We start from the raw sequence: 15,575 nt of genomic DNA, 5'->3' as shown, positions 1-15,575 counted from the left end.
TTTCATTTCCAGAAATAGTAATGGGGAACACCATACTGTGATCTTGCTCCCCAGGGACACATCCTTAAGGATCCTTTCTAGTTCCTTCATGGCTGCCCTTCCAAGTCTCAATCTCCTTCTGATTTCTCAATTGCACTCTTCCTTTCGATTGACAATTGAGCCAAGGAATTGGAAATTGAACAGTTTAATTTTTTTCAGAATCACCTAACCAGCAGAAAATCACCATTAATACCAAGAAATGATTTTATAGCTGCATTCTGGTTTGTGAATACAATTTTTGTATAGTTACAGTGCTGGTGTGTGTCCTTTTCCTTGGTTTCTGAGGTTTCTGTGGGGGGCATGCTGGGCAGAATCATTCCGAAGGCAAGACAGGGGTATAGGTGATGATGAGTACCATCCTGAACCCTCTTCTCACCTCAGACTGATAGCAAGTCAATGATTTCCCTTGTGGTCTTCAGACCACAGTTTGAAAAGGGACCCGGCATGCAGTCTGTGCGAAGTTTGAAAATGGCACCTAGGAGGCAGTAAATGGCTGCTTGTTTCTGATGTTCTAATTGGCCATGGCTGGTTTATTAAGTGCATGCGTGGTATATTGCTGCTTCAATATATTGCTATATATTAAAAAAAAACTTAAAACCCTGTGCACTGCCCTCTACGTTCTGAAGCAAAATGGCGAGGTGGGTGGAGCAATGAGTTACAGGACTGAAATTACAGACAGGTGAAAAACTAAATCAACTAAATCAAGATGCTTCTGAAGAAAAGGTCAGAGGAAAAGAGGTTTCAGAAAGAGCAGAGAAAAAACAGAGAACAGCTGGGACAGAAAGTAATATGAAACAAAGTTTTGGGAAAATGATGAAAAAATTAAGTGATGAAGGTAACTAAGTTTTGTTAAATGCAACTTTGACAGATATAGAATAAAGACAGAATAGAGTGGTTGTTGTTCTGACCAGAAAGGTTGTGCTTATTACAGGATGTGGCAACAGACTCATTGGTGTTAGCGGGCATATAAGATTTAATAGGAAGTTTTGTTAAATTAAGGTTGTTATCCGCCCTAAGCCCGCTTGCAGGGAGGGCAGAATACAAATATGATATAAATAAATAATAAAAATAACTGATGGAACATTAAAGCTGTCTGGAAGATGCCTATGTTAGGCTGGCATTAGTCCAGCTTATTAGGACTAAAGATGACTCTAGATGTAGCAAATTTGTTAATATAATTTTATTTATTATTTACTTCATTGCTTCCCCAACCTTTCTGTATGGGCAGAAGATCAAGGCAGTTCTCTAAGCTCATCAGTAACTATTTTAACCGCATTTGCTCATTAGTCTGGTATAAAGTGGCCACGGTTTCTACAAACCAATCTGGAAGGACATAGCTAGAGAATTTAGCATCTTGCTGATACAGAGATAAGCGTTTCCTCCCTACCCTATTTCCTTGTTCTAAACAGTGACCTAGTTTATCTATGCTGTAACCAGTCTTTGTTGTGTGATGGGGGCAGGGAAAATACTCGTCAAGGAAATTGTAAGACACACACACTCACAGACAGAAACTGGCAATTTTGTTTTATTATCTTGAGTGTTCTTTCTACAGAGAGGGTAGCAATAATCATTCAGAAGCTGAACACTGTCTCTGATAGCTCAAGTTTATAACCTGAGCAAAGGCAACGTCCTAAATGTGATAATTTAATTGATTAGTCTGTTCAGGCTATAAATCAACATGATTTTAACAACACAAATACCTGTGAATCTTGTAATATGTATCATGTTGTTTACAGCAGGCAATTTCTAAACTGGAACCAAGAAACAATCCATAGAGCATTCTTTTTGCCTCTTTGTACTGGACAGTGCCTCTCAATCTTTCCAAGCTGCAACTTTGACAGATACAGAATAAAGACAGAATAGATAGCGTGGTTGTTGTTCTGACCAGAAAGGTTGTGCTTATTACAGGATGTGACAACAGACTAATTGGTGTTAGCAGGCATATAGAATTTAATAGGAATAAGAATATCCAGTCCTTAATACATATATGGAAATATCTCACATCTCAGTTTAAATTACATACATAAACTTTAAGAATAAGGACTTGGTTTATTTTAAAAGAGGGAGGAGAACCAAAGAACAAGTAATTCAAGGTCTTACTTTTGTATGTCACATCATGGAATGGAAGGAAGCCAATTCCAGCTGAGAAATGGAGACGTAGCTCACAGCTTGTGCAGATATTGATCATATTTGATGCTGTAATATTCACAGCATTTCAGACACAAAGGCTGCAGTCCTAAGGATGCTTTCCTCAGAGCAAATGCTATAGAATAACATTCCAGAGTAGATCTGTTTAGGATTAGCCACTTTTTGATCCCCAGTGGGGAGAAAACTGGGGAATAAATTAAATAAACAATAAATTGCTTTAAAAAGGCTATATCAGTTGTCAGTTTTTCAGAGGAATATTGAAGCTGTCAAACAGGGTTTGTACACACTCTGCTGTGCAAAAACATTTCTACCATTGTTCTCTAGCAAATGCAACATATTCAGAAAGGCTGATCATATTCAGTATGTACATTAGAAAGACACGGTGAGCCATGGCATTGTATATTATCAAAATACCCAATTAAAAACATACAAACAGTTTTTTCACTTGATTATTCCACTTCTTCAAACACAATTTCATACTGACTAACAAGCTAGTTGTAATATCTTCTCAGCTGTTGAGGTAGAAAATAAAATGCTGCTCTTCCAAATTGCCAATATGCCAAAATGTTACTTTAAATCTTCAGGCTCAGCTACTGTGATCAGTTCAACAACATTTCAGAAAATAAATTCAAAGTAAATTCGAGGGAGGGGGGAGGACCCCTGAAGCAGCAGACGTTCTGTGGCTTGTGATAAGGGCTCTGTGACTGTTTTCTGCAGATAATGGCTTTGCCCGTTGCCTTTGATGATTTTCTTCATCCTTTTGTTGCTTACCTAGTTCAGTCCGTACATTGTGGGGGGCCTCTTCTCCATTCCATCATATATCAGTGTAATTCTAGTGGCAGGTGTAAACTGGGCACAAAAAATGAAGAACAAAGAATTAATTTATAAAATGAACTACATAGCTTTTTGTGGGGAGACAGTCTTTCATGGTAGGGAAAAGGTCTAGAATTATCTCACAGGGATTTTAACTTGAACTCATAGTACATCTTGCTTCATTATTAATTTTGCCCGTCTTTTCCTATAAAATTATTTTTTTCTCTCGTAACAAAAATATTACTTAAGGTTAGTTTATGGTTAAAGCAAAGACTGCAGTTGTGATTTAGCTTAATTTGGGGCTGTTCCTCTGAATTCCAGTGTTGGGAAATTAGGTAGAGAAGGCCACAGGTGGATGCTCTCGCTGATATGAATAAGAACAGGGCCAGCATCTAATAAGACATTCAGAACAGTATTTTCTCTGCAAATCTTGCTTTTCACTATGTTATTCCAGTCAAGTACAGCCACAATGTCACCAGACAGATCCAACTGTACTCCAGGCTCCTTGCTGTAACTCTCAGAGAGATGTTCTCTTAAAAGAAGAACAGGAAATTTGAAAATTAAGAACAGACAAGAATGTATCGTTCCTTAAGTAATGTAGAGATAAAATCTATTCCAGTTAATAGGTTCCCCCTTAATGATTTCAAAAAAATCTCATATTTCTAGGGACCAGAAAGTTCATTTGTGTACCAGAACATACTATGGTAATGATAAACAATAGAGCACTTTAAATGTGTACACACGTACCAAGCTTTCCACACTTACAGCATGTTGTTTAGCAATTAGATGCAGAAAGCACAAAAAGCTCAGCCTCTCTTCCCTCTTACAGCTCGGCTACCTCACCCAGAGGATGATGAGTGGAGCAGAAAGATCCTGTTCTGCTGAGCTTCAGCAGAACAGGTGCTCAGCTCCCTTTCCTCTTCTTTATTTCCCCCCTAGAAAGATAGGATGGGCAGAGGGATAGTGCCAAAATTGTTGGCAGATCTTACACTTTGATCCTGTTCAGCCACTCCAAACTAAGTCTCAAATATGTGTGGGTGGCTTAGAGTAGGCAACAGTTGCCTAGTCTGTCCTGTTTGCCCCCCCCCCAGGGACCTGAGGCAGGCAAGGCAGGAGTAGCAAGCACTGTCAGAGCTCTTGATCCCACAACTATCAGAGCCTGAGATTTTATAGGAGTGAGTGCCTGCAGTTGTAACAGTGCCTGTAGTCTGCATGCACTCACAGCTTGACCTTGCCCAGTATCCTGCAAAGTCTTAGGGTGAATCCATGTCTCTAGAAGTCTCCTGGTCTGTGGAGATAGTTACCAACTCTGAGTTAGGATATTTCTGGAGATTTGGGGGTGGGGGTTCAAGGAGGGAAGGGACCTCAGTGTGGTACAACTAGTCCATAAAGTCCACCCTCCGAAGCAGCCATTTTCTCTCTGGGAACTGACCTCTGTAGTCTAGAGATCAATTGTAATTCCTGGGTGCTGGCAACCCTCAGCAGGGAGGGTTCAGTCAGCTAAGCATGCCTTCCACTGTCTGTGCTATTCCTCTGCCTGGGCTTTCCATCTTCTCTGCTCTTGGGGTCCTGGGGGAGATCGCAGGGTCCTTGGCAACTGGCTACTCTTCTTCATGGGTCCCTCTGCAATTCTAGTTCTCGTGCTGGCTCCTGAGCCTCCTGGACTTTTTGTCCAGTAGCCAGAGCTGGCTACATGTCCCCTGATTGCCCCTGGTAGACAGAAGGCCCAGGCTCCTTGGGGTCTGTCATGGTTTTGCCCTCCATGGGATCTCTCTCTCTGGTGTCCTCATCCTGAAGAATCATCAGGCCCAGTTCCGACATATTCACACTTCTTGTGCATATAATTGATTTAACCTCTCTGAAACAGGCTTGGGTGGAACTCAAGTCTGCATCAACGTGTGCTTTCAGAAACTTATAATAACCTGCATTAATTAGTTCCTAATTGCTTTAAAAATTTCTAACAGTTTCTGTTGCCAAGCAATTCCGTTCTAAGAAACTCATGGAAGGGGAATTAGAAATTTTGGAATAATTATTAAATGGTATAAGTTACAGCACAGCTGAGCAAAAATAAGTCTTTTACTGTATTATTCTCTGCTGTCACAAGTTGGCATAAGCAATGACTCCACAATAGTAGACAATACATTTTTACTCCCATACTACGTGAACTAGATTCATGTCTGGTCACTGGCAACATGTCAAAGGTACAGCAGCACAGGCATCTGTTGGCTCATGGTTGTTGGAATTTGTTCAGAACTGCGCAGTTTCCCTGTGATTAATAAAATGGTTCCTTTGAGACAGGAACATGGGACAGAGTGAAGAAAAACTTCTGATGTTGTTATGGAGTGGTATGAAGTCAACAGCTGGGATAAGGACAGATTGTTATTTTGAAAGATTTGCTTTTCTTTATCAAACATTCTTTAGAAAACTTGCCCTTTCATTACCTCTTTCAGGCAATGTGTCTTATAGATTTCAGAAACAAGGCAACATCCAGTTTCTGTATGCCAAATATAGTAATCCTAGTGACAGGGGAAACACAGTAAACACTTTCTAGCCTTGCATGCAAGTCATAGGGTGGGGTTTCAGGCTGCCAGGGCAAAGCAAAAAGCATTCTAGAGCAATTTTTGTGATGATTTTGATTAGTAGCACAACTATTCCTTGGGGAGAGGCACCACCTCAAGGTTTAAAGGCTGCAGTTGCAACGTTTCAAATATTATACACACAAGAGTCACCTCATGTGTTGGTAAGTAAGTTGCCCCTTTAAGAGGTTCGTATTAACAACATAAAATTGATTCCAGACAGAGCTGGACCACAGGGAGAGCCTACATTCATTTTACTATCTGTTCTAGTTTTTAAAACTAAAAGTACTGGGCAAGTCTCCTGAAACTTTTTGTCCAGATGTATTTAACATTAATAGATCAGATCTAAATCCTATATTTGTATTCTGTCAGTTTAAAAATTTGAGGCTGAAGCTTTCGCGTGCTCAGAATGTAGACTCAGAATGACTTGTGAGAGTTTCATAGTGTAATAAAAATAATCTGTGCAAGCATCAGGGATAAAGAGGCAGAAGTGATAGTGCAAAACTTATATGAAATGTTAAGTGAATTTCTTGCATATTATATACCATATTTAGTGTTTCTTCAGGTATTGTGCAATAGTCATCAGTATATTTTCTGAGGCAACATTTCTTAGACAAGACTATCTGCCTCCCCTGCTATTAGCAGTTTTTATTATTTACAAAATGTATATGCAACCTCTTCTTTATGTGGCTTACAAAACAAAACATGACAAAATCATGAATTGTTAAAAATCAACAAACTGCCCAAACTTAACTTAAGCCAGATGTCATATGTGCCTCAAAATGGAAGAGCATTCCATAAGGCGCCACCACTGAAAAAACTCTGTCTCTGGTTGCCTCCACTTCTGCAGGGAGGTCACAAAGAGTAAAACATGTCAGAAGGATCTTAACTGGCTGGCTGGACAGCTTGGTACCAAACTGTTTAGAGTCTTAAGGATAAGAGTCAGTTCCTGAACATGTATGCATATATCATTTTATTTTAGCTCCATGCAAATGTTACCATTCATAATAATTTAGTATAAAATAATGGGATCTGCATCAGTATTCATGGGGGGGGGGCGGAGTTTGGCCAAGTGACAACTCTGTACATAAAACAGCAGACAAAAAGAGCCTTTTGTTTGCTGACTTATGTATAAGGTATCAATAGAAATACTTTAATTTCTTGTCCTTGTAAAGGACAAATGAGATTCTTACCCTATTGTTTTGTTTCTTGAATATCCCAGCCAATGTTCATGCATACATACTTCTGTTACCATTCCTCCAAAAATCATGAGCAGAAAACACAACTAGAATACTAAAGGAGTTTAGAAATCTAGCTATCACACTACGATAAAATATTATGCAACCTGCAGTGTCATTTGTTGTTCCCACTCACTTAACAAGCATGAAATGTCAGCCTCTGCAGAAACAAGTTTCTTTTTAATAAAAGGAAATATTAGCTCATTTCTAGTATCTACCACAGAGAAAGCCTGTGTACGGGCTGCTGCTGATTTCACCCGTGTGCAGCCTGGCACCTGCAGGAGACCCTGTTCAGATGAGCAAAGCTGCCGTGGAGGAACATAAGGAGGGAGGTGGTCCCATATGTATGCTGGACCAAAGCCGTGAAGAATTTTGTATGTAATAACTAATACCTTGAACTGAGCATTGTGACTGATGGGTAGCCAATGGAGCAACTGTAGGATGGGAGTGATGTTCATGCTCCTACTTGCTCCTGATAACAGTCAAGCTGCAGCATTTTGCACTAATTGGAGCCTCCTAGTTAACTTAAATGGGAGACCTATGTATAGAGCATTACAATAGTCAAGCCCTGATGTTACCATAGCATGGACCAAGTGGCCAAGTCAGTTGTTTAATTATGTAACAACAACAACAACAACAACAACAACAACAGCATTTAATTTACATACCACATTTCAGGACAACTTAACACCCACTCAGAGTGGTTTACAAAATATGTTATTGTTATTCCCACAACAATCACCCTGTGAGGAGGGTGGGGCTGAAAGAACTCCTAGAAGCTGTGACTGACCCAAAGTCACCCAGCTGACTTCAAGTGGAGGAGAATCAAACCCTGTTCTCCAGATTTGAGTCCTGCCACTCTTAACCACCACACCAAAGTAATCACAATTAAAAATAGTTATCACCACCTCAAGTCTCTAATCAGAATCATTTCCTGAAACTTCTGATTCTGAGCTTTCATTTTTATCCTCACATTTTTTTTAGAAAATGCGAGGTTTGCATGAATTGAAACAAGCTCCTCTAGTCTTTCATACCCTCTAGGTGCAGAAATGAATTTTAGTTTTAAGAACTGTATATTTCTATAGATCCAGAGGAGTTAGCCGTGTTAGTCTGTAGTAGCAAAAATAGAAAAGAGGCCAGTAGCACCTTTACATTATCAGAAGCTATTGATTGCATCTACTCCCCCTTCCCCTCTCCACCTATATATCTGACCAGTTTCTTCTTACCCTCCATGCATCTGAAGAAGAGAACTGTGATTCTTGAAAGCTTATGCTACAGTAAAGTTGGTTAGTCTTAAAGGTGCTACTGGACTCTTTTGCATATTTCTATAGCATGCTCACCTTGCCTTTAAAAGCATGTCACTCATTTTACAAGACAAAATGTTTCATAGGAGCTTTTTTTAGTACTCCCTAAAACCTCAGATTTTTCTACTGGAAAATGGGGGGAGGCTTGGAAAAAACAGTCTCCCCCATTTTCCCCCCTAAGGTCTTCACATCTCTAGATCAGACTGCTCATTTATAAAATATCAATGCATCCTGATATTACAGTAGTTACCTTTTTTCATATATATTCTCCTGCTTAAAGGAGTTTGGAAACTCAGACATTTATCTTTGTGGCACAAATTAATCTCTGGTAATAAGACTTGGAGGTTCTTGAGAGTTATCCAGTGGCTGAAGGAGGTCTGGAGAAGGACACAGAGAGATCAAATGGAAGTGATACAAAAGGGAAAAAAAAACTTCTAAAGAACAGTCCTGTCATCAGGGCCGGTGCACCCATTGAGGCCAGGTAGGTGGTGGCCTCAGGCGCGGGGTGCCAGAGGGAGCGCTGGAGGCGGCGCGGGGGGCGGGAGTGCGCGCCACAGAGCTGCAGCCTCCTATCCCTCCTGCCCCGTGCCACCGCTGCCGCCAGCACATGCCCCCGGCCAGGCGCAGCAGCCGCAGGCAGGTGTCTGCAGCGGCGCAGGCAACCGAGCGGGAAAGTTCGGAGGCCACCCATGCACTGTCACAGCTGCCCACTGCAGCGATTGGGCCAGCGGCGGCATGTGTACTCCTGTGATGATGTCACGCGTGACGTCATCACACATGCCGGTGTGTGTGTGTGTGTGTGTGTGAGCGTGTGCAAGGGGGGGGGCGCCCGGCCAGCCGGCCGCGAGTGCCAAAAACCCTGGCATCGCCCCTGCCTGTCATATATTAGTTTATTATATACTAATAAGCCAATATTGGGAAGTTTTCAATGGAAGCAAGAAGTATTCATGAAAACCCTTTTGGAAAAAGCAATGAAAGCACCTGAACATAAATGAATGTGACAGGCTGCTCAGGGAGACTGCTCATTAGCATTTGTAAAGGTCATGCATGGTTTCTAATGTGAATTAGAAATACTATCCTTCAGCTTTATTCCTAACAGGTAAAAACAAAAATATGAAAGCAACTTCAATTAACCTTTGTGCATAATAGCACAAAACAAGAACTTCTACTCTTAGACAAAATACTTTCAATGAAATTTACAGGGCAATCCTTAGCTGAGTTACTCTAGTCCAAGCTCATTGATTTAATCTAGTAAAATGCTACCATGCCCAGCAAGAAACACCTATCTTTTAGTATCTTGGCACATCTGATCTGAAATAAGGGCATCTGTTTTACTTCTGTAGTACACAGGCAAAACTGTAACTGTATCAATAAAACGATCTTAACTGAACTTAACGGGGACAAGGGCAGAAGAGCACGAGCATGACCATCAGGTTGCTTATCTTGTTTAGAAATGGGCATTCTGCACAAAAGTATTACTATTCCTACAAGTGTTGCTAACCCCCCACACTTTTACCAGATAATGTCTACTCCAGGCATATCAGGGATAGGGGGAGGCAAAAGGTCTGTGCCCCACAAACTATGCAAGAGGAAGCCTGTCTTCTGTCTTAAGTATTTGTTTACTAGATTTGCATCCTGTTTTTTCACTATGGTCACAGCTCATAACATTTGCAAAATGCAACCTATTCCATTTTTATCTAACCCAGTCAAAAGTAAAGGTACAATTGTATCCTTACCTCCCCTCTCTGCTTCATAATAATCGGGGTGGGGTGGGGTGATGTATTGTGTTAAAACATATACAGTTCCCTGGAACAGAATGGCAAAAAAATTGATGCTTCTAAATCTAAAAAAGTTATACGTTCTTGAGTAATAGAGAAGAAGATCAATATCTTACTGTATGAAACAGAATTACATACTTTCTATTAAGACTACTTTCTATTAAGGCCTGTGCTCATTACCTACGCGTAAACCTCATTAAACATGACATGACTTACTTCAGAACAAAGAATCAGCCCGCAAAACATGCTTCGCTTATAACTCCAGAGAAAGTGACAAGAGACCAAACATATTATGGTTTACTTATTTTAATTAATATCCAACGAACTGTTCGGACAACTTCAGTTGCTATTCAAACACTGCGTAAACGTCAGCCAAAAAAATTCTCTTGACTAAACTAGAAAAAAGGCGCATGCGTGTTCAGTCTTGATTCCCTTTAATGAACTGGAGGGGGGAACTCTCGCGACCTTCTCTAATGTCGCGAGACGTTGTGAATGATGGATGCCGAAACAAATTGAGGCGCCGAACGGCTTGTTAGGGTAGCTACGCCGGTCAGACGTTACCTGGTCGGTGATGGCGGCGGCTGCGACAACGGCTCCCCCCGCACACTGGAGCCGCTTTGAGCAGGAACAAGACGTCACGGTGCGGGAGCTGATACGGAGAATAACCGGCCTGAGCGAGCAGAGCGACGAAGAGCTCCCTGGTCAGTTCCAGGCGGCACTGAATTTCGCCTGGTCTAACTTCAGGTCCGTTAGCTGCGGGGAGGGAGGAAGAGGGTGTGGTGGCACGAGATTGAATTTGTGTTGTCATTCAGAGGCTACGAAGAGTTAAGTTGCTCCGGGGTCCGGTGTGCAGGATCTCGTCCCGATCACAATAAAAGAAAGCGCCAGGAAGCTCAGAGATGGTTTGATGGCTTCCGTTGGGACGGGGGCTCCCTCTCCTGTGCAGCAGGTGTTATGTTAATACGGTTGCCAACCTGCACGAAAAGCTTCGATGTCTCCCAGAATAGCAACGAATCTCCAGGCCACAGAGATCAGATCTCCTGTAAGAAATGGATCCTTTGGGGGATGGATGGATACCTTGCTGAGGTATCTTTCCTCCTATACCCGGTCCTCCCCAGGCTCTACCATCAAAATCTCCAGGAATTTCCCAACCTGAAGCTGGCAATCCTATTTGTTAACTGATCAAAGCTAGAAGCTTGTACTGTCTCCAGTTATTACTGCTATTATTTTTTGATTGATTGATTTATAGTTTGCCTTTCTCAGAGATGTAAGGCGGATTACACAGTACAAATGAAAATACAATATAATCAATAGCAAGGGCATTCATTGAGTAAAATACAGTAATGGACAACAGTTAAGCCATAAAGTGAAAGAGATACAATAGGGTGTGTTGGCAAAAAACTTGAAAACAAGCACAAAGCCAAGGGACAGAGATGAAATCTTTCTGAAACAAAGAATAACTTATTTACATGGCATGTTTAGCAATGTGGAAACTCCTTAGTAAGCACATGTCTACAACAGTGGACAGTACTTAGCGGAGTAGTATATGGTCCCCCTCCCTACCAATGCATCTCTCTGAGCAGTTTCTTATTTATTTTATCTATTTATGTCATTTATAGTCCGCCTTTCTCACTGAGACCGTGTGAGATTAATACAGTCAATATCAGGAATATTTCCATAAACAATGCCATGAGTTAAAGAGATACAGGTTCAAAAAGACATAGCATTAGTAGGAATCCAATACAACATAGTGGTGACGTCTATGGTTCCTAATTCATTAGTGGATCACCTGAGATCCCCTCCCTACAATACCGCCCACCTATCTGAGTAAAAACCCTTTTGAATAATTTGGTTTTGCATAGTTTGCCGAAAGCCAGGAGAGCAAGGGCTCTCCTGACCTCCTCAGGCAGGCCAACGACAGGGTGGGGGCCACCACAGAGAAAGCCCATGCATGGGCTTCTGTTGATTTCGCTGATGTGCAGGGTGGCACCTGCAGGAGACCCTAATGGATAGCCAATGGAGTGACTGCAGGAGTGATGTTCATGCTCCTGCTCGCTCCTGATAACAGTTGAGCCGCAGCATTTTGCACCAATTGGAGTCTCCTAGTCAGTTTAGATGGGAGACCTGTGTATAAAGCATTACAATAGTAAAGTCTTGAGAGCTGCTGTAGCACAGTAGTTAAGTGGTTTGGTTGTGAATCAGCACTCTACTGGTTCAAATCCGACTACTGCCATGAGCTCAGTAGGTGGCCTTGCGTCAGTCACTCCTGTTGGCCCCAGCTCCCCGGCTGTATCGTGGGGATAATAATAACACTAACTTGTTCACTGCTCTGTGGTGGGGCACTAATCTGTCTAGAATAGCAGTATATAAGCACAGTTGTTGTTGTTACCATAGGATGAATCCAAGTGGCCAGCTCAGCCATGTCAAAGTAAGAAGCCGTTTTCCAGGATAGGGAGAGGTTGTAGAAAGCATTTTTTGTGGCTGCCTTAATTTCTTTTTCTAGTAATAATGCTGGATCCAGTATAATCTCTAGGCTCTTACCTGAGTCTGCAAGGGTCAGACGAACTCCATCAAAAGTGGGGAGTATAATGTCATTCAGGATCTCTACCTTCCCAGCAAGCATCACTTTTGTCTTGTCTGGGTTTAATTTCAATTTGTTTGTTTTCAGCTGTTTCACCACAGTTGTCAGGCAGTGATCCAGGATTTCTGCTGAATCTCGTAGGGACCTGGATAGCGAGATACAGAGTTGGGTGTCATCTGCATACTGATGACGTCCAACTCCATAACTACGAATGACTTCTCCTAAAGGCTTTATGTAGAGGTCCTGAATAATTCAGTTTTGCCTAGTTTGTAGAAAGCCTGGAGACTGGGGAATTTCCTGATCTCCTCAGGCAGGCATTTTCATAAGGTGGGGGCTACCACAGAGAAAGCATGTTGTGGACAGCTGATGATTTTACCCAGCTGCAGGGTGGTATCTGCAGAAGGCTCTGTTCAGATGAGTGAAGCTGCTGTGGCGGAACATGAGGGGAGAGGTGGTCATACAGATATGATGGGCTGAAGCCATGAGTGGCTTTGAATGTGATGGTCATGCCCTTGAATTGAACCTGGTATCTGATGGGAAGCCAATGGAGTGACTACAAAATGGGAGCAATATGCATACTCCATCTAGCTTCTGAGAGAAAATGAGCTGTAGTGTTTTGCACCAGCTAGAGTCTCCAAGTCAGCTTTGAGGAGAGGCCTAGGTAGAGTGCATTACAGTATCCCAATGTTATTGAGCCATGAATCTGAGCATACAGATTGGCCATATCAAGATAGGAGGCCATCTTTTAGGCTAGTCTGAGTTGTGAGAGGCCTTCTTTGCAGCTGCATGTACTTGCTTCTCTAGCAGCAATGCTGGATCTGTTATAACCCCTAGGCTCTTAACTGAGTCAACCAGGGTCAATTGAACCCCATCGAAGGCCAGAATCACAATGTCCTTCAAGATCTCTGCTTTTCCTGCCAGCACCTCCACTCCATCTTCATTGAGTGCCAATTTCATGTTAAACACCTGTATGATTGCTCCTGCCCATGTGGTTGTGAGCTATTAGGATGAATCTATGTAAATGCACTCATGGTTTAAAAGTGTGCAGGGAGATCTACAAGAGGTGTCATTCAACTTTGGTTAAATAAAACAGAAAGAAGCAGCAATGCTGCCCCTTGTGTTGGGATGAAAGGGCTTCACCTTATGGCTGTATAAGCAGCTTGTGGAGAATACCTTGATGAGAAAACTCATGCTTTGGGATATATATTTACTGGCATGTATTAGGAATACTAAGTTGTTGATGAATTCTGCAAAGATATGTTTAAGTGTATTATAATTCTAAGAAAGTGTAGACAATTGTGAGTGTCGGTATTAGGAAACAAAAAAGAAGCAAAAGACTTGTTTGAAATAGAAGAGTAGCACTGGTTGCTAAAAAGGTAAGGCCAAATTGCAGATAAATATCCAGATTCTATTCAGTGGACCTGGTGGCCAAAAAATAAGTAGTTTATAAATAGATACAGAACAGAATTATAACCTAATGTGAGGAAATTTTGTAGAGATACATACAGCAATAGGGGGCAGTATAAAGCATCATACTTCTTTTTTGCCTAGAACTACCATCTCATATATGCAAATAGCTAAATACAGCTTTCACTAAAAATTGCTGCAATTTTATTCTGTTGTTTAATCCATATTTATCAACACTTTGATACAAAAAGTTAATTTTCCGTAATTTTCATTTAGATTTCATCAATTTCTTGATGTCAGCAGCCACAAAATAGAGAAGGTAGTGGATGGGTAAGACCTTTCTATTTTCACTAAAGTGTATTTGTTTGAAATATTTTTATCCCACATCCAAAAGGTTTAGGGGTGGTGAATAACCATAAATACATTTTTAATGAATAAATAAAAACATCAACTAAACCATTACATATAGAAGAAAAAGCTCCATTATTACCACAAGTGCCTAAATACTGCTAACTGCTAATACTTTACAAAATCCAAGGCAGAAAAATGAATTTGTTTGACCAGAAGTAATTCAAATATCTAACATTAGAGCTCAGCAAAAAAGTCTCTGGAATAACTCAGTTTTACAGGTATAGTAGAATGGGGCATAGCACACTTTGTTAAACAACCAGTTTCTCATGTCGCTCATTTGATAAAACCTAGTTCCTTCTGGATACCAACCAGACACCTAGAGGAAACAGCATGTATTGACAGGTATTGGTGGGCAGATCTAAGTAGGCACATAGTTCTGTATTAGGAGAGGGAGTCTTTCAGATTAGATGAGTTATTTTTTTGGAAAGATTAATTGATGAATACCTAATCTTTTTAACATTAGAATTTATGAAAAGCTGATTGTTCACTCAGACCTCATTAAAGCGGAAAGCTGGAAGAGATTAATAGAAGAGTTCCTGAATTCATCTCTTCTAACCACTGAAGGAACTAAGGTATGCAGTTTTATCCAGTTGTGCTTTCACAACGTTAGGTGTTCTGGGAGCTGCAGTTCCCAGCATGCAGTGGACTCCACAGATGCTATAAGTTCAAGTCCACTAATGAGGAGGAAAGGAGAGAAAAAAAGATGGAAGAAGGAAGCAGGAATTCTCCCTTGTAGTGGTTTCTGTAGGTAATTGAAACCTCACTTGCTAGCAGGAGGACAGGTGAGTTGGAAGGAGGAGGAATTGTTCTGTGGTTTGGATTTTTCATTCTAGCCAGATAATAGTTTGGCATCTGTGAAGCTTACCTCACTTTGAATTTGGACATTGAGTTGCTGAGGTTCATACTATGAGTCAGAAAAGTATAAAGTTCAGAAGCATTTCTAATAAATATAGAATTTAGAGTGTGGGTCAAAACTGAACTTATGCCTCTTATTTTGGGGACCCTAGTTACAGGCTAGCACTTACCCAGAATGTGAAGAAATGGTGGCATTTTAATTTTATGGCAAAGCTTGAAGAGACTTCTGTTTTGCGGGCAAAACCTTGAAGAAACTTCTGTTTTGCAAGTAGTTTTCTAAATATGGCCAAGCTTTTGTCCAGTTGAATTTCCAGATAAAGCAAGCAAGGATTTAGCTTCAGCATTCTTCTCAAAAAGATTTCATTCAACTTGACAAAATCTTAGCTAAAAGTATCTTGAGAATGATCTAATTGGCATTTGGAGAT

At 41.1% G+C, this 15,575-nt stretch overlaps 1 protein-coding gene and 1 long non-coding RNA gene across 2 annotated transcripts in view; one reads left to right on the top strand and one right to left on the bottom strand.

Annotated features, from left to right (window-relative positions):
- Window positions 1-1,599: 1,599 nt before the first annotated feature.
- Window positions 1,600-9,924, bottom strand: LOC129326565 (uncharacterized). Its single transcript, XR_008596709.1, has 3 exons — window positions 9,855-9,924; window positions 8,369-8,495; window positions 1,600-3,036 (listed from the first exon to the last, which is right to left on the bottom strand). It is a non-coding gene; the product is annotated as an uncharacterized LOC129326565 (long non-coding RNA).
- A 482-nt stretch (window positions 9,925-10,406) lies between these two features.
- Window positions 10,407-15,575, top strand: part of TUBGCP5 (tubulin gamma complex associated protein 5) — a 29,278-nt gene continuing 24,109 nt past the window's right edge. Inside the window, exons 1-3 of the mRNA XM_054975006.1 lie at window positions 10,407-10,640; window positions 14,161-14,214; window positions 14,759-14,867. Of these exons, the coding sequence (XP_054830981.1) occupies window positions 10,468-10,640; window positions 14,161-14,214; window positions 14,759-14,867 (336 nt within the window). The 5' untranslated portion in view covers window positions 10,407-10,467. The remainder of the gene's footprint in view (window positions 10,641-14,160; window positions 14,215-14,758; window positions 14,868-15,575) is intronic.

This window comes from Eublepharis macularius, chromosome 3 (assembly GCF_028583425.1).
Source record: "Eublepharis macularius isolate TG4126 chromosome 3, MPM_Emac_v1.0, whole genome shotgun sequence".
Classification (NCBI taxonomy): domain Eukaryota; kingdom Metazoa; phylum Chordata; class Lepidosauria; order Squamata; family Eublepharidae; genus Eublepharis; species Eublepharis macularius.
This window is presented reverse-complemented; position numbering and strand designations above follow the sequence as displayed.